The 18,368-nt window shown below is 46.0% G+C and overlaps 3 protein-coding genes across 3 annotated transcripts in view; 1 reads left to right on the top strand and 2 right to left on the bottom strand.

The window, feature by feature from the left end:
• The window catches only part of LOC144483343 (uncharacterized), a 263,183-nt gene that overhangs the window by 26,497 nt on the left and 218,318 nt on the right, over nucleotides 1-18,368 (bottom strand). The window lies entirely within an intron of this gene.
• LOC144483346 (uncharacterized) overlaps nucleotides 1-18,368 on the bottom strand; it is a 341,173-nt gene that overhangs the window by 167,205 nt on the left and 155,600 nt on the right. The gene's annotated exons all lie outside the window — the stretch shown is intronic.
• Nucleotides 1-18,368, top strand: part of LOC144483342 (uncharacterized) — a 96,358-nt gene that overhangs the window by 17,526 nt on the left and 60,464 nt on the right. The window contains 3 exon segments of the mRNA XM_078202058.1: nucleotides 8,920-9,538; nucleotides 9,540-9,845; nucleotides 15,611-15,739. Coding sequence (XP_078058184.1) covers nucleotides 8,920-9,538; nucleotides 9,540-9,845; nucleotides 15,611-15,739 — 1,054 coding nt within the window.

The raw sequence follows: 18,368 nt of genomic DNA, 5'->3' as shown, positions 1-18,368 counted from the left end.
TAAAGGGATACAATTAGTTCCATTTTCAGTCATCAATTATCTGATTGTTCCATGAAAAGAATTGCTCGAAGCAACAAATTATTGGAGATACCAGAAGAGGGTTTCTTCATGTGTAACGTTTGGACTGAAGAAGAAAAACCATCTTTTTCTTTGATTTGTTTTGAAACACTTTGTGTGAATGTTTGCGATCCTGGTCAGGACTGTTAACGTTTGCAGAGAAATTCGAACACCCAGTGATTAACTGAAAGAATTACATCACAAGATTCCACATTGTTAAACAAAAACAAACTTTACCGTATGTTTAAATAAAATTTAAAAAGACCTCTGCATGGAGGTCAGTGACCAGTGGAGTGCCCCAGGGATCTGTTCTGGGACCCTTGCTGTTTGTCATTTTCATAAATGACCTGGATGAGGAAGTGGAGGGATGGGTTGGTAAGTTTGCTGACGACACCAAGGTAGGTGGTGTTGTGGATAGTTTGGAGGGATGTCAGAAGTTGCAGCGAGACATAGATAGAATGCAAGACTGGGCGGAGAAGTGGCAGATGGACTTCAACCCGGATAAGTGTGTAGTGATCCATTTTGGCAGATCCAATGGGATGAAGCAGCAGTATAATATGAAGGGTACCATTCTTAGCAGTGTAGAGGATCAGAAGGACCTTGGGGTCCGGGTCCATAGGACTCTTAAATCGGCCTCGCAGGTGGAGGATGCGGTCAAGAAGGCGTACGGCGTACTAGCCTTCATTAATCGAGGGATTGAGTTTAGGAGTCGGGAGATAATGCTGCAGCTTTATAGGACCCTGGTTAGACCCCACTTGGAGTACTGCGCGCACTTCTGGTCACCTCATTACAGGAAAGATGTTGAAGCCATTGAAAGGGTGCAGAGGAGATTTACAAGGATGTTGCCTGGATTGGGGGGCATGCCTTATGAGGATAGGTTGAGGGAGCTTGGTCTCTTCTCCCTGGAGAGACGAAGGATGAGAGGTGACCTGATAGAGGTTTACAAGATGTTGAGAGGTCTGGATAGGGTAGACTCTCAGAGGCTATTTCCAAGGGCTGAAATGGTTGCTACGAGAGGACACAGGTTTAAGGTGCTGGGGGGTAGGTACAGAGGAGATGTCAGGGGTAAGTTTTTCACTCAGAGGGTGGTGGGTGAGTGGAATCGGCTGACGTCGGTGGTGGTGGAGGCAAACTCGTTGGGGTCTTTTAAGAGACTTCTGGATGAGTACATGGGATTTAATGGGATTGAGGGCTATAGATAGGCCTAGAGGTAGGGATATGATCAGCGCAACTTGTGGGCCGAAGGGCCTATTTGTGCTGTGGCTTTCTATGTTCTAACACTACAAATTGAATACTACACTCAATAAAGATTTATGATATAAATCTAGTTCCATTTTTTTACCTCACCCCAAGAGTTTCTTTATACTCAGCACACTGCTGGGTTCCATGTCCAGGAATTCAGTCCACTGAAGATGGAAATTACGGTTTGCAGTCTTTTCTGAAACTTTTCTTCTTCCAATAATTATAATCCAAAGTTTCTCCTGCAAAAGGAGAGTCTTCATTGCTGTTCATTTGTGAATTTTCAAGTTCTATTTTGAAAACAGTCTGTTCAGAGTTCACATTTTGAAATTTATTTTCTTTCACGTTTGCAGTTCCTCCATTGTTTAAATCCAGAGAGAATATTCCACTCAATTCCACATTGAAATGTCTTCTTCTTGCTCTGTTGTAGCTGCAGCTTCATTTTTAATTTCATTTCCCAGACTCAAACATTCTGGATTCTCTTTTGGAGAGAGCAAGGTCAAAATAGCTTCTGTTTGTGTCAACAACTCGTTCCTTCACTGGTCAAAATCTTCTTCTGCCATTTTAAGAATGTTGTTAAAATGCATTTTATTTTCTAGCAAAACTGTTTGATGTTCCTGTTTGGAAAATCTGGGATCTTGGGCTTCAGAAATTGAGGAATTGTAACAAAAGCAGGGAGGTTATTCTGATAGTTTCTAAAGCTCTGGTGAGGCCACAACAGAACACTGAGCCCAGCTCAGGTTACTGCTCTTTAGGAAGGTTGGGAGGCTCCAGCAGAAAGAAACCCTCCAACCCTCCCATTTCACCAACTGTCAGAATGAACATGGTTGAGTCCTGGTTATGATTAACATGATGTGGAGATGCCGGCATTGGACTGGGGTAAGCACAGTGAGAAGTCTCACAACACCAGCTTAAAGTCCAAACTTTAACCTGGTGTTGTGAGACTTCTTACTGTGATTAACAGCAGCAATAACAGCACAATCCACCCCCTGCAATCACTTGTGAACTCGCTGATGTGTCTTAAGGATGGATAACCGAGTGAATCCCTTCCCACATTCAGAGCAGGGGAACGGCCTCTCCCCAGTGTGGATTCGCTGGTGTGTCCGCAGGTGGGATAATCGAGTGAACCCCTTTCCACACACAGAGCAGGTGAACGGTCTCTCCCCTGTGTGAATTTGTTGGTGTGTTTGCAGATTGGATAACTGCGTGAATGCTTTCCCACACTCGGAACAGGGGAATGGCCTCTCCTTGGTGTGAACTCGCTGATGTCTCAGCAGGGCGGATGAATGAAAGAATCTCTTCCCACAGTCAGAACATGTGAACGGTTTCTCACCTGTGTGAATTCGCTGGTGTGTCTGCAGGATGGATAACCGAGAGAATTCCTCTCCACATTGACAGCAGGTGAATAGCTTCTCCCTACTGTGAACTCGCTGGTGAGTTTTCAAGATGGAAAACCGAGTAAATCCCTTCCCACAATCGGAGCAGGGGAATGGCCTCTCCCCAGTGTGAATTCGCTGGTGTGTCTGTAGGTGGGCTGACCGAGTGAATCCCTTCCCACATTCAGAGCAGGTGAATGGCCTCTCCCCAGTGTGAACTCGCTGGTGTGTCCGCAGGGTAGATGAATAAATGAATCCCTTCCCACACTCAGAACAGGTGAACGGCCTCTCACTAGCATGAAATCGCTGGTGCATCTGCAGTTTACAGGACCGAGTGAATCCCTTCCCACACACAGAGCAGGTGAACGGCCTCTCCCCAGTGTGAACTCGCTGGTGTACCAGGAGGTGGGAGGACCACGAGAATCCCTTTCCACAAACAGAACAGGTGAATGGCTTGTTTCCAGTGTGAATTTTCTGGTGTTCTAACAGGTTGGATGAGCGAGTGAATCCTTTCCCACACACAGAGCAGGTGAAGGGCCTCTCTCCTGTGTGAACTCGCTGGTGTGTGTGCAGATCAGATGAATTAGTGAATCCCTTCCCACACTTAGAGCAGGTGAACGGTCTCTCTCCGGTGTGACTGCGTCGATGAATTTCCAGCTCGGATGGGGATCTGAATCCTTTCCCACAGTCCCCGCATTTCCACGGTTTCTCCATGGTGCGGGCGTCCTTGTGTTTCTCCAGGTTTATTGATCAGCTGAGGTGCCCACAGCTTCAGCACAGATATGGTCTTTCTCTCCTGTAATGTTTCTTTAGATTATCTAACTGGTCAAAGCTCTTTCCTCAGTCAGTGCACTGGAACGCTCTCATTTGCATGTGTGTTTCGTGCTTTTCAAGTCACACTGACGTTTAAAATTTTCTGAAGCAGACAGAACAGAGAAACATTCTCCTTCTCGATTCAAAGGCCAATGATATTCAGGTCCTGACGATCGAGCAATTCTGGCCATTCTTCACCTGACATTTGGTTTGAGAATTCTGTCTGCAAATCCTCACCTTCTGATATTCTGTAAAAGGAATTTACAAAAGTTGTCTCTGTCAGTACAGGATTAACATTCAGCACAGACATTTCTAGTTTCTGTGGTCATATAACTGGACTAAAAATATGTGGTATAAATACTGCATTTCTTAATTAGAGAGAGGTGGGAAGGGGGAATGGGAGGAATAATTTTATCTTGACAGCGAGTGGTCAAAATCTGGAATGTCTCTGAGGATGGTTAAAGAGAAGATAAAGTTTCAAAATGATATTGGGTGGACACTCAAAGGAAAATGACATACACAGTAAGGGGATAAAGAGGACGGAATGGGACTGAGTGGATTGGAATGCAGAGAGTTGACAGGGACTCAAATTTTAAACCAGATTCCTTCTGATCTGTACTGTCACAAACTGGAACGATGTAACATAGTTACAGTACTAGATTACAAGAATGGAAATAATAAATATATTCTATAACTGAAACATGATTATTATATCTAATGTGTATATAAAACAACACTGGAGATATCTCTATTGTTATCTCCCCATAGAGACCAATAACCTTATGGGGAGATGGTGGCATTGTGGTTTTGTCACTGGACGAGTAATCCAAAGACCCAGAGTGATGTCAGACAACTCCAAAATGGACAAGGTTTCACTTCCTTAATGATTTTCCAGCAAGCTGCTGATGTGCTGTTGGAGTATTGACACCTACCTAATAATGTCAAAAATTGCGCAGGTTTGTGCCGTCCACAGAAAGCAGGACAAATCCAGCCTGGCCAAGTGCAGCCACATCAGTTCTTTTTGTTATGTATTCAATTCCCCTCACAAAACCATAACATTGTTTTACCTTTCCTAATTTTTAAAAGTTCCTCTGTGGGATCTGGGCGTTGCTGATTAAGCCGACATTTATTGCTAATTGCCCTCAAGAAAGGAGTGGTGAGCTGCCTTCTTGAACTGCTGCAGTCCATGTGCTGCAGCTACACAGTGCTGTTAGGAAGAGAGTTACAGGATTTTGATCATCAGCAAAGTGATGGAAAGGATTCTAGACAGTGCAATCAAATGGTACTTACAAAATAATAATTTGCTCCCTGAAGCTCAGTTTGGGTTCCACCAGAGCCACTCAGCTCCTAAACTCACTACAGCCTTGATCTAAACATGGATAAAAGAGGTCAACACGAGGAATCCTATCTAAATTGAGGTTAATGGGAATCAGGGCAAAACCTCTGCACTAGTTCAGTCACACCTCACACAAATAGAGATCAGGTTACAGTCCAACAGGTTTATTTGGAATCACGAGCTTTCATCAGGTGACGGAGAAGCACTCCGAAAGTTCATGATTCTAAATAAACCTGTTGGACTTTAACCTGGTGTTGTGAGACTTCTTACTGGGCCCACCCCAGTCCAATGCTGGCATCTCCAGATCACAAGTATAGATGGTTGTGATTGTTGGAGATCAATCATTTCAGGCCCAAGGCATCACTTCAGGAGTTCCTCAGAGTCCTGTCCTTGGTCCAACCAACTCCAGTGACTTCTTCAATAACTTCCCTCCGCCATAAGCTCAGAAAAGGGGCGGGGGGGAGAAGGGATGTTCACTGGTGATTATACAAAGTTCAGCAATGTTCATGACTCCCCAGATATTGAAGCAGTCCATGTCCAAAAGCAGCAAGACCTGGATAATGTTCAGGTTTGGGTTAATAAGTGACAAGTAACCTTCACGACACACAAATGTCAGCCAATGCCATCCCCAACAAGAGGGAATCTAACCCTCATCTCCATGATATTAAATGGCATTACCATCAATGAATTCCCCCACTATCAACATCCTGGGGATTACCATTGACCAAAAACTGAACTGGACGACATATGAATACTGTACCTACAAGAGCCTGTGTCGACAAGAGACAATACACATCTCTTTAACTTGTGCTTAACCCTCTCTCCACTCACATTGTCTGTACCTTTAAGACTTGATTACCTGAAAAGACTCGCATTCCAACCATTATCTTGTAAATTGAGTTTGTGTCTTTGTGCCCTGTTTGTGAACAGAACTCGCACTCACCTGATGAAGGAGCAGAGCTCCGAAAGCGAGTGGCTTTTGCTACCAAATAAACCTGTTGGACTTTAACCAGGTGTGAGACTTCTTAAAACAAGAGCAGGTCAGAGACTGGGAATCCTCCCCAGAGTCCAGCCACAATGGCCGCGCCTGCGCACTGCAGTACATGGGCCATGATCAAGATGGCGCATGCGCATTGCAGAATGTTGCCCCCTATAAAGATGGCGGCGCTAACCCGAGCCTTCAACCGCGGAACAAAAAAAACGACGGCTCCAGTGTGGCAAATGGAAGGCCGATGGTTTTTCGTTGGCGGTTCTGGGCCTACACCTTGTATTTCTTTAGCCTCCCACACTACCCGCCGGGTCCAGTGTTTCCCGCTCACCTCGTTTCTGAATCTGACCCGCTGCCAGTTTCCAACCAAACTGACCCCATCCGGAATCGGCACTGCGCATGCTCCAGCTCGCTGGGCCCGGGAACAGATTGACGGCAGCTCCGGACCAATCAGAGTGAATGAGGGGCGGGGCTGGAGGACCAAACGGGAGTGGCTGGTCCTCCAACCAATCAGTGAATGAGAGGCGGGCCTGGAGGACCAAACGGGAGTGGCTGGTCCTCCAACCAATCAGACGGAATGAGGGGCGGAGTTTCGGGCATGCGCAGTGCGGGTAATGGCGACAGCCGGTTTGAACTCGGATCCCGGGTCAATAGGAGGTGAAGAGCGGCGCGCGGTGAATGTGGCGGTTGGAGAGGCTTCGGAAACATGTTGTTCAAATCCCGGGAAAGAACATCCCGGTCCCCCCCGTTTGTACCAAATGGAGCCGCAGCTGGTCGTGTTGGGCCTGGGCCGACTGCCGCCATTCTGTAGGTGGGAATGTGAATCAGTGCGCATGTGTCAGGCCATTCCACCCATCGAGGCTGCTCTGCCAGTCAGTGCTTCATCTGATCATTGCCTTCACTCAATGTTCCTCCAGCCCCAACCTCCCCAACCCACCACTCCCTTGTCGGTAAAAATGGTGCATAACACAGCCCTGAATATACCCAATGATGTGGAGATGCCAGCGTTGGACTGGGGTAAACACAGTAAGCGTGTTGTTAAAACGCTTACTGTGTATACCCAATGAGCCAGCTTCCATTGCTCACTGAAGGAGAGAATTGCACGGGCTACTGGACCTCTGAGCGAAGTGATTTCTCCTCATCTCTGTCTTCAACCCTTACTTTTAAACTGTCTCTGCAGTTCCACATTTCCCTCTGAGGGGAAACATCCTTGCAGCACTTATCCTGTCAAGCACCCACAGAATCTTATATGCTTCAGTTTCAACATTTATCTAAAATCTAATGAGTATAGGTACACCCTGCCCAATGTTTCCTCATTTAAAAAAAAACATTGTGCCTGGAATCAGCTCAGTGAACCTTGTCTGAATTACTTCCAATGTAAGCATATCCCATTTTACATAATCCTGCACCCTTTTACAGGGGGTTAAAAGGGGAGCAATCGCAAACCAAGAAAAATGTTTATCTCTTATTTTCTAACCACAGTTGACACATGACTCTTGTAATCTCCTTTTACAGGGAGTTGGAAGATTTGAAGTCTGTGATTTCTCTGATTCCAATGCTTGCGATATCTTTCCAGCTGCAGCAGGAAGTTTTCAAATAGTTCCAGAAGTGAGTATTATTGAGCATTCATCTACAATCCAGTGCTTTTAGTGCTATGCTCTGTTATTTGTGCTCTGTTCTATCTCTCCGGCTGGTCTGACTCCTTTCCTTTGGATCTGAATCCATATCCATCCATTGCTCTGTTTCACCTCTGCCCTCTCTGATTACCTCTGTCATTGTTTAACTCTCTATTTTTCCAGTAGTAGATTTATTTTAACCGTGTTTGCTATTTTACTGTTATTTTCTTGCAACTGTGTCTAAATGAAGCTTTCACCTTTTCCCATCCCTCAGCTATGTGCTTCTGATGTACCATCTTTATCTCCCAATGGTCAGGAATTCTTTTTCCTGCACTAGAGATCATTTCTCTTTTGCTCATTGGCTGATATTAAACATCAAATCTGCACCATAATTCCCTGGAATTGAAGATTTGAAGTTACTATCAGATTAGCCATGATCTTATTAAATGGTGGAGCAGGATTGAGGGGCTGAATGGCCTACGCTTGATCCTGATTGTATACCCATATTGATTATGCACACCCTGATATTTTAACTCTGTTCTCTTGCCACAGTTACTAGCTAACAAGTTAAGTATTTTCAGTATTTGCTCTTTTTATTTCAGATTTTCAGCAACCACAGTATTTTGCTATTATTTTGTTGCAGGCGTTTGTCCCAGAACCGAGCCTTGAAGCAGAGATTGACCAATTAAGAATGACTTGTATCGGGGCGGGTGTTGGTTGTGGACGTTGATCTGTGTTTTCCAGTTACACACACTTTTTCACAGTGTTGGTGTGATTGAAATGTGGAACACTCATGATGCCACAATTAGATCAGTACAGATATCTCACGGGGTTGTGTGATGGAGGAGATTTCAGAGATGGGGTGGTTAAGTCTAGAGGTACAGGGTCGGAAGCTCAGTTTTGGGTAAAGGATGGCAGTAATGTTGTGAAATTAATTTCACTTCAGATAGTTGCTCGGGAGAAGGATAGCGTGGTTAGGGAGTGAAGTTTGTATTGGGGCAATCTCTCTCGTGTGTATGTATATATTATGTGTATATATATCACTCTCTGTCTCTCTTCACCCATTGTGTCCAGAGTCTTGTGAAGGCACAGAACAGATGGCAGGTTCTCTTCCCTGAAGGATATTACTGAACCTGTCTGATTTTTGTGACAATCCAGCAGTTTCCATGGTCACGTTTTCCTAGTGCCGGCCCCACAAATTACCAGATTCATTCAGCTCAATTTCACAACCTGTCTTTGTGTTCTTGTGGGTTCTCTCTCACGCCCTTTTTTCTGTTTTAAATCAATTTCACAGGGTTTTAGAAGGGGAGGATTTGCAGTCAGGAAACAGAAATCAAACATCACATCAAAATCTGACGGGGTCACCTAATTTATCATAACCTGAATTTCATCGGATTTTGAACATGGAAGAAAGAAGCACCGTTGACAGTGGAGAGAAACTGTACAGTGTTCTGTGTGTGGGCGAGGCTTCAGCCAGTCAGCTGGCCTGTCGAGACACAAGCGCAGTCACAACAGGGAGAAGGTGTGGAAATGTGGGGACTGTGGGAAGGAATTCACTCATTCATCTGCCCTGCAGAATCACCAGCGACTTCATAGTGGGGAGAGACCGTTCACCTGCCCCGAGTGTGGGAAGGGATTCACTCGGTCGGCAACCTTGCTGAATCACCGGCGTGTTCACACTGGGGAGAGGCCATTCACCTGCTCTCAGTGTGGGAAGAGATTCACTCAGTCATCCCACCTGCTGACACACCAACGTGATCACACTGGGGAAAAGCCATTCACCTGTTCCGTGTGTGGGAAGAGTTTCACTCGGTCATCCCACCTACAGACGCACCAGCGAGTTCACTCTGGAGAGAGACCATTTACCTGCTCCGAGTGTGGGAAGGGATTCATTCAATTATCCAACCTCTTGGTTCACCGGCAGGTTCACACTGGGGAGAGACCGTTCACCTGCTCCGAGTGTGGGAAGGGATTCACTCAGTCCGGCAGCCTGCATTTACACACAATGACTCACACTGCGGAGAAGCCATTCACCTGCTCAGAATGTGGGAAGAGATTCACTCGGCCATCTGACTTGCTGACACACCAGCGAGTTCACACTGACGAGAGACCTTTTTAAATGCCCAGACTGTGGGAAGTGCTATAAAAGTTCCAGCCAACTGATGTCCCATCAACACGTTCACACGGACGAGAGACCATTCAAGTGCACTGACTGCGGGACTGGGTTCAGGAGATCAACAAACCTGACTGTTCACCAACGAATTCACACCGGGGAGAGACCGTTCACCTGCTCCCAGTGTGGGAAGGGATTCACTGATTTATCCACCCTGCTGAAACACCAGCGCACACATACTGGAGAAAGGCCATTCACCTGCCCTAAATGTGGGAAGGGATTCACTCAGTCAGCCAACCTGCAGAGGCACCAGCGAATTCACACTGGGGAGAGGCATTCACCTGTTCCCAGTGTGGGGAAAGGATTCATCGAGTTATCCAATCTGGTGAGACACCAGCCAGTTCACGAGTAACTACCACAATTTGGTTTTGCTGTTAACCACATCCATGTTCACTGGGATCTGGGTGTTTTTCTTCCTCCTCTTCCCATTTTACTTGGAATCACCACAAAGCTGCTTCACCATCTCCTCCTGTCAGTCACCATCCCTCTCCCAATCCCATTATATTTCTGTCTCTGTCCACCACATCTTTCCATCTGGTCTTAGACATTCCTCCTCTCCTTCTTCCTGACAGTCCCATGTCCATCACTCCCCTCACCACATTTCCTCCCTCACTCTCCATAACAGATGTCCAGACCATTTCAATCTCTTCTCCACTACATAGAAACATAAAAACTAGAAACAGGAGTAGGCCGTTCGGCCCTTCGATCCTGCTGCGCCATTCATTATGATCATGGCTGATCATCGAATTCAATATCCTGATCCCTTTAGTCCCAAGAGCTATATCTAATTTCTTCTTGAAATCACACAATGTTTTGGCCTCAACTACTTTCTGTGATTGTAGATTCTTCCTTTTCAAGTTCAGTGATAATTTTCTATCACAGAATATTCCACTGCACATCTTCCAATTACTGCAGCCAGAGCTAATCTGTTTCTTCATTTCCAAATTTCCATCTCCTCCCATCACTGACCCCAGGAACTTGAAGCTACTCATATTCTTCAAGTCTTCACCCATAATCTTTACACCTTCACTCTGATCCCCTTCCCTAATCTCAATTTGACAGTCCAGAAATTGGATCTTTGGTTCATTAGTGTCCTTGAGGGAGGGAAATCTGCCATTCTTACCTGATCTGTACAGACTTGAAACGTTAACTCTGTTTCTCTTTCCACAGATGCTGCCAAACCTGCTGAGATTTTCCCAAATTTTCTGTTTTATTTCAGATTTCAAGCATCCACAGTAATTTGTGTTTACTTAATCCAATCTTCTTATTGCATTGACCTTCCTGATATTTTTCTATCATTTGTCTTAAAAAATACCTTTGTGTTCTGTTTCTGCTGATGTTGATAAACTTGATCCCTATCATATGTGTTAGTATTCTGGATAAAAGTCAAATAAATCAGCTTTGTGTTGGAACAGCCAGTGTGGTTAATAATTTTAATATCTCTAACACAAGTTAGCTCTTTTTAAAACATCCTCGGTATCCCCAGTCTCCTTCATTCTTGCCAAAGCAACGAGTGTGAGGAGCTCATGGAATCATAGAATCCCTGCAATGTGGAAAGAGGCCATTCGGCCCATTCAGTCTACACCAACTCTCCAACAGAGCATATTACCTCGGCCCTATCCCCATGCATCCATCATGGCCAATACGCCCAACCCACATATCTTTAGACACTAAGGGGCAATTTAGCATGGCCAAGCCACCTAACCTGCACATCTTTGGACTGTGGTAGGAAAGCAGAGCACCCATTGGTAACCCCCACAGACTTCAGGAGAACGTGCAAACTGCCCACCTGGTCTGGAATTGAACCTGGGTCTCTGGCGCTGTGAGGCAGCAATGCTACCACTCTGCCTCTGTGCTGCCCCATTGTCACTAAGATTGAGACAATCTGATCAGCTGCCTCTGCTGCTTTCCTCCCTTCCACTACCCCGGAAGTTCAAAATTGTTGTGAAGATCTGCCCAGCCCAGGCCTTAAACTGACTTCTTTCTTTAGTTTCTCTCCATCTCCCCTTGTCCCTTCAAGAGCTAATCTTGTCCATGAAACCCATCTTCCGTTCTATTCACTCTTTCCCACTAAACTGCCAACCATCCAGAGAGTTCTGGAGGAGGGTAAGTTTTTGGAGAATGGAAGATGGGGGATCGGTCAGAAGAGCGTTGGAATAGTCAAATCTGAAAGTAACAAAGGCAAGATGAGAAGTTCAGCAGCAAATGAACTGAGGCAGGATGGATCTAATTGTCTTAGAGGTGGAAACAGTAATATTAGAGACGGTGAGGATATGTCGCCAATAGCTCAACTCAAGGTCAAATAGGAAAGGAAGATTGCAATTGGTCTGGTTCAGACTGTGGTCAGGGAGGAGGATAGTATCACTGATGAGGGTGACAAAGTTTGTGGGGTGCACGGTGGTGGAGTTCACGGACCTGAGTATTAACCCTGCACCTGGAAACTAACTTGTGATTCACCTGCCAAGGCACCCAGATTGCTCTGTACCTCAGAGTTCTGTTTGTGATATATATAAATGATTTGGAAGAAGATGTAGCTGGTCTGATTAGTAAGTTTGCGGATGACACAAAGATTGCTGGAGTTGCGGATAGTGATGAACATTGTCAGAGAATACAGCAGGATACAGATAGGCTGGAAAATTGGACGGAGAAATGGCAGATGGAATTTAATCCAGATAAATGTGAAGTGATGCATTTTGGTAGATCTAATGCAGGGGGGAGCTATACAATAAATGGCAGAACCATCAGGAGTATAGACACACAGAGGGACCTGGGTGTGCAAGTCCACAGAACCTTAAAGGTGGCAGCACAGGTGGAAAAGGTGGTGAAGAAGGCATATGGCATGCTTGCCTTTATTGGACGGGGCTTCGAGGGTAAAAGTTAGCATATGATGTTGCAGTTATATAGAACGTTGGTTCGGCCACATTTGGAATACTGCGTCCAGTTCTGGTCGCCACACTACCAGAAGGACGTGGAGGCTTTGGAGAGAGTGCAGAGAAGGTTTACCAGGATGTTGCCTGGTATGGAGGGTATTCGCTATGAGGTGTGATTCAGTAAACTAGGGTTGTTCTCCCTGGAAAGACGGAGGTTGAGGGGCGACCTAATAGAAGTTTATAAAATTATGAAGGGCATAGATAGGGTGAACAGTTGGAAGCTTTTTCCCAGGTCAGAAATGACAAACACAAGGGGTCACAAGTTCAAGGTAAGGGGGGCAAGGTTCAATACAGATAAGTATGGGAAAGTTTTTTACACAGAGGGTGGTGGGGGCCTGGAATGCACTACCAAGCAAGGTGGTTGAGGCGGACACGCTAGGATCATTTAAGACTTATCTAGATAGCCACATGAACAGACTGGGAATAGAGGGATACAAACGGATGGTCCAGTTAGGAACACATGATCGGTGCAGGCTTGGAGGGCCAAAGGGCCTGTTCCTGTGCTGTATTGTTCTTTGTTCTGCAATTCATTTAAATAAGCTGCTGCTTTTTCTGTTCTTTCTGTCTGAGTGGACAAGTTCACATTTTCCCACGTTATACTGGATCACCAGTCTAATACCTGGGAAGGTGTTGTGTTATTGGGAACGGTTGAGCCTGTACTCATTGGAGTTTAGAAGAATGAGGGGTAATCTTTTTAAGTTTAAATTTTATTTATTAGTGCCACAAGTAGGCTTACACTAACACTGCAAAGAAGTTACTGTGAAAATCCCCTAGTCGCCACACTCCAGTGCCTGTTTGGGTACACTGAGGGAGAATTTTGTTTGGCCAGTGCACCTAACCAGCACGTCTTTTGGACTGTGCGATGAAACCGGAGCATCTGGAAGAAACCCACACAGACACGGGGGGAATGTGCAGAATCCGCATAGACAGTGACCCAAGCCGGGAATTGAACATGGATCTTTGGCACTGTGAGGCAGCAGTGTTAACCACTGTGCCACCGTGCTGCCCAAGGTAGCTTGACAGATGAAGAGAGGTTATTTCCCCACATGGGCAGAATGCCAAATATAAAGGGTTTCTCATTTCTAATGGAGAGGAGGAGAAATTTCTTCCCTCAGGGGGTCTTTGGAATTATTTTCCCCAGGGAGCAGTGGAGGCTGCATCAGGCTGAGTTAGGCAGATTGTTATCTACAAGAGTTATGGCCGACAGGCGGGAACGTGGAGTTAAGGGCACAATCGGATCAACCATCATCTTATTGAATGGAACGGCAGGCTCAATGGGCTGAATGGTCTATTCCTCCTACTTTCCATGATGTTATGGTCTCTGTGTTGAGGACAGGAAGCATTATGTATTGATCTGTCAATCAACATGAATTAGCATCTTCAGGAGTGTTGGAGGGACAGCAGACTGAGAATGGAGGAAAAATAGACAGATTTACAGTTTTGGGGGAATGAGAGGTAGATTGTTCCAGAGAAACTAAAACTGTCTGTTCTGAATTTTTATCCTACACTAATAGTGGTGACTTTTGTGAACTCCTTTTACAGGATATTAGAAGGGGAGAATTTTGAGACAGAAATCTCAAAACAAACATCAAGATCTGAGCCACTCAATTCACTGGGATGTGAAACCTTCGGCCATTCTAACATCAGTGTGACTGGAAAAGCACCGAGACACACACACACCTGATTGAGAGTGTTCCAGTGAACTGAGTGTGGAAAGAGCTTTAACCTGTTACACAGCCTGAAAAAACATCGCCATTCACAACGGGAAGAAACTGTACACGTGTTCCATGTGAGATTTAACTTATTGTTTAACCTGGAGAGTCACAAGGACACCCGCACCATGGAGAAACCGTGGAAATGTGGGGACTGTGAGAAGGGATTCAGGTCCCCGTCTGAGCTGGAAACTCATCGACGCAGTCACACTGGGGAGAGACCATTCATCTGCTCCAAGTGTGGGAAGGGATTTGCTCAGTCGTCCACACTGCTGACACACCAACAGGTTCACAGTCGAGAGGCCATTCACCTGCTCTCAATGTGGGAAGGGATTCACTAATCCATCCCTTCTGCTGAGACACCAGCGAGTTCACACTGGGGAGAGGCCGTTCATTTGCTCTGACTGTGGGAAGGGATTTAAAGACTCCTCCACCCTGCTGGCACACTGGCGAGTTCACACTGGGGAGCGGCCGTTCACCTGCTCAGAGTGTGAGAAGAGATTTACTCACTCATCCACCCTGCTGACACACCAGCGAGTTCACACCGGGGAGAAGCTGTTCACCTGCACCGTGTGTGGGAAGGGATTCACTCAGTTCTCCAGCCTGCAGACACACCAGCGAATTCACTCTGGGGAGAAACCATTCACCTGCTCCGTGTGCGGGAAGGGATTCACTTGGTCATCCCACCTGCTGAGACACCAGCGAATTCACAAGTGATGACAGGGGTTGGATTCTGCTGTTATTGCTGCTGTTAATCACATCCAGGACTGAACCATGTTCATTCTGACAGTGGGTGAAATGGCTTCTGCCAATCGTCTGACCTGTTGAAACACAAGTCACACTGGGCAGAAACTATGGGAATGTGGGAAAGGATTCAGTTACCTGTCAGTGCTGGAAATTCATCGACGCAATCACACTGGGGAGAGGCCATTCCCCTGTCCCGACTGTGGGAAGCGATTTACTAGTTCATCTACCTTGCTGACCCACCAGCGAGTTCACACTGGGAAGAGATTTTTTAAATGCCCAGACTGTGAGAAGTGCTTTGGAAGTTCTTGGGACCTGAGGCATCATCAGCTTGTTCACACTGACGAGAGACCGTTCAGATGCTCTCACCATGCGTCACATTCTGATGATTAACCAAACTCACTGCACCAGTGGATTCACACTGGGGAGAGACCGTTAACCTGCTCTGAGTGTGGGAAGGGATTCACTTGTTTACCCCACTGCAGACACATCAGGAATCTCTCACTGGGGAGAGACCATTCACTTGTTCTGTGAGTGGGAAAGGATTCACTCAGTCATCCACCCTGCTGAATCACCAGCAAGTTCACACGAGGGAGAGGCGATTCACCTGCCCTGTGTGTGGGAAGGGATTCACTCAGTTATCCAACTTGCGGACACACCAGCAGGCTCAGATTGGGGAGAGGCCATTCACCTATTCTATGCGGGAGGAGATTTTCTCAGTCATCCACCCTCCTGAGACACCAGCAAGTTCACAAGTAACTACAGTAGTGACTGAACAGAGTTCACTGAGATCTGTTTCAGTTGATATTAGTAAATCCCAGCTCCAGTTGGAGTGCTTAATGTTTAAAGAATCAGAGAGTCATAGAATTCCTACTGTGCAGAAGGAGGCCATTCGGCCCATCGAGCCTGCACTGACAACAATCCCACCCAGGTCCTATCCCCGTAAATTCATATATTTACCCTGCTAATCCCCCTGACACTAAGGGGCAATTTAGCATGGCCAATCCACGTAATCCACACACCTTTGGACTGTGGGAGGAAACCGGAGCATCCAGAGGAAAGCCACGCAGACACAGGGAGAACGTGTAGACTCCACACAGTCACCCAAGGCCAGAATTGAACTCGGGTCTCTGGTGCTGTGAGGCAGCAGTGCTAACCACTGAGCCGTCCCTTTTATTATGGATAAAAGTCAAGTAAATCAGCTTTGTGCTAAATGCACAGCGTATTGAATCTTTTGAATATCTCATTTTGAACGGCTCTTCCTCTGTGAGGAGCTCATGGAGCTTCTTTGTCACTGAGATTGAGTCAATGCCTCTGCTGCTTCTCTCCCTTCCACCTAGCCAATCTGTCTCTGACATTCTCCTGTCCTAGATCTGATCTCTCAGCCTTCTCCAGATTCTTTGCAGGGTTTCCTTTTTCTCTCCAGATCGGGTGATTAGTTGAAACCTCGTCCACAGAACACAGACATCAGAGTGAGACTGGGGTGGGGGTGGTGTAAGAGTTGTGGGGGCAGGGCAGAGTTGGTAAGAATTGTGGAAATGCTGGGAGGAACGAGTTGAGAGAGCAGTGAGGGGTGGAGCAGCAGTCAGTTGTTCACTGGTCTTTATGACAGAGGCAGTGATGGGGCCTCAGGCCTGAGACTTCATTCTCTGGACACGTGAACCAGCAGCAAGAACACTTGCATGCAGGTCATGGAGCCTCAAAGCAGGACTGTCCAAGCTGAATCTCTGCCCCACAACTACCATTGCTGCCCCAAAGGTCACGACACCAATACCTCAGCCCGTGACCTCACCAGGGAACACAGTTCATGGTTCGGGAGCCCCTGCTGTAAGATCTTGTTAAGATTTTTGTTTGAGTTTTCTGTCTGCAAATCCTCACTCTCTAATATCCTGCAAAAGGAAAGGTTGGACAGACTCAGCTTCTCTGAGCTGGAGCTTAGAAGTGTAAAAGACAACTTGACAGAGCGGATGTGGAGAGAATGTTGCCTATTGTTGGACAATCTAGAACTAGGAGTCACCATATAAAAATGTAGAGTCTTTTATTTAAGACAGAGATTAGGAGACTTTTTTCTCTCTCAATGGATCGTGAGTCTTTTGGAACTCTATTCCTCAAAAGGCAGTAGACGCAGAGTCTTTGCATATTTTCAAAACAGAGGTAGATAGATTCTCGATAATGTCCGGAATTTAATTAATTGTGTTCCTGGCTTCTAAATTAAACATCTGGAGATTGTTAAACATCTGGAGATGGTTGCTGCCTGGTAACAAGAGTGGAACCTTCTGGGAGTGTTGGGGGGTCACCAGATCATTTCAAGGGTCAGTGATCAGTACTTCTTGATGCAGCTTCAGGGAGTTTGATAGCCAAGAAATACCACAGAGATAGGCTGAGGTCCCAGTAAAGTTGAGTCTAAAAAGTTGGAGAAAGACTGTGGGGAGCAGACTTTAAGTAAAGAGGGCCATTGGGGCAAAGGTGTCCCTTTGGAGTAGCGATATTCTGCTTGGCACGACAAGAGATCTCAAAATATGTTTGAAAGCTGGTGTTTGAGTGTACTCCGGAATCCAGGGAGAAAGAATTTCAGGAGCTGAGATTGAAACTCTCTGAGGTGGGCAATTATTAAAAGCATCTGACTGGGGCTAATGTTTAGAGACAATTCCATGGAGAGATATTCAAAGATGCTGTTGGAAAACCCTCATGAGAAAGGTAAAGCTTTCGTGAGATTGGTTGACTCACAGCGGGTCTGATGTCTGGAAAGGTCGTGGAGAAATCCATGGAATTGATTTTGATTGCATCTGTCATTTTATTTTACAGTGTGATGTGTCCGACCACAGTTTGTTAATTCACATGTACCTCATTTACCATGAATGTCAGAGAATAAAATACACCTACAGAAGCATTCGGAACAAGGTGAATGAGTTGATGGTGCAAATCAGCACAAGTGGGTACGATCTAGTGGCCATTACAGAAACGTGGCTGAAAGGTGACCAGGACTGGGAGATGAATATCCAGGGGTATCAGGCGTTTAGGAAGAATAGACAGGAAGGAAAAGGTGGTGGGGTCGCGCTATTAATAAGAGATAATATCAGGGTAGTACTGAGGGATGACATAGGCTCTGAGGAACAAAACGTGGAATCGTTATGGGTAGAGATGAGGAATAGTAGAGGGAGAAAGACACTAGTAGGTGTGGTATATAGGCCCCCAAATAATAATGTTGAGGTAGGGAGGGCTGTAAACAAGCAGATAAGGGATGCGTGTAAAAACGGAACGGCAATAATCATGGGGGACTTCAACATGCACATTGACTGGCAGACTCAAGTCGGTAAGGGTGGAATGGAGGAAGAGTTCTTAGAATGCTGTCGGGATAGTTTCCTTGAACAGCATGTTACGGAA

The sequence above is a fragment of the Mustelus asterias genome, unplaced genomic scaffold (assembly GCF_964213995.1).
Source record: "Mustelus asterias unplaced genomic scaffold, sMusAst1.hap1.1 HAP1_SCAFFOLD_63, whole genome shotgun sequence".
Classification (NCBI taxonomy): domain Eukaryota; kingdom Metazoa; phylum Chordata; class Chondrichthyes; order Carcharhiniformes; family Triakidae; genus Mustelus; species Mustelus asterias.
This window is presented reverse-complemented; position numbering and strand designations above follow the sequence as displayed.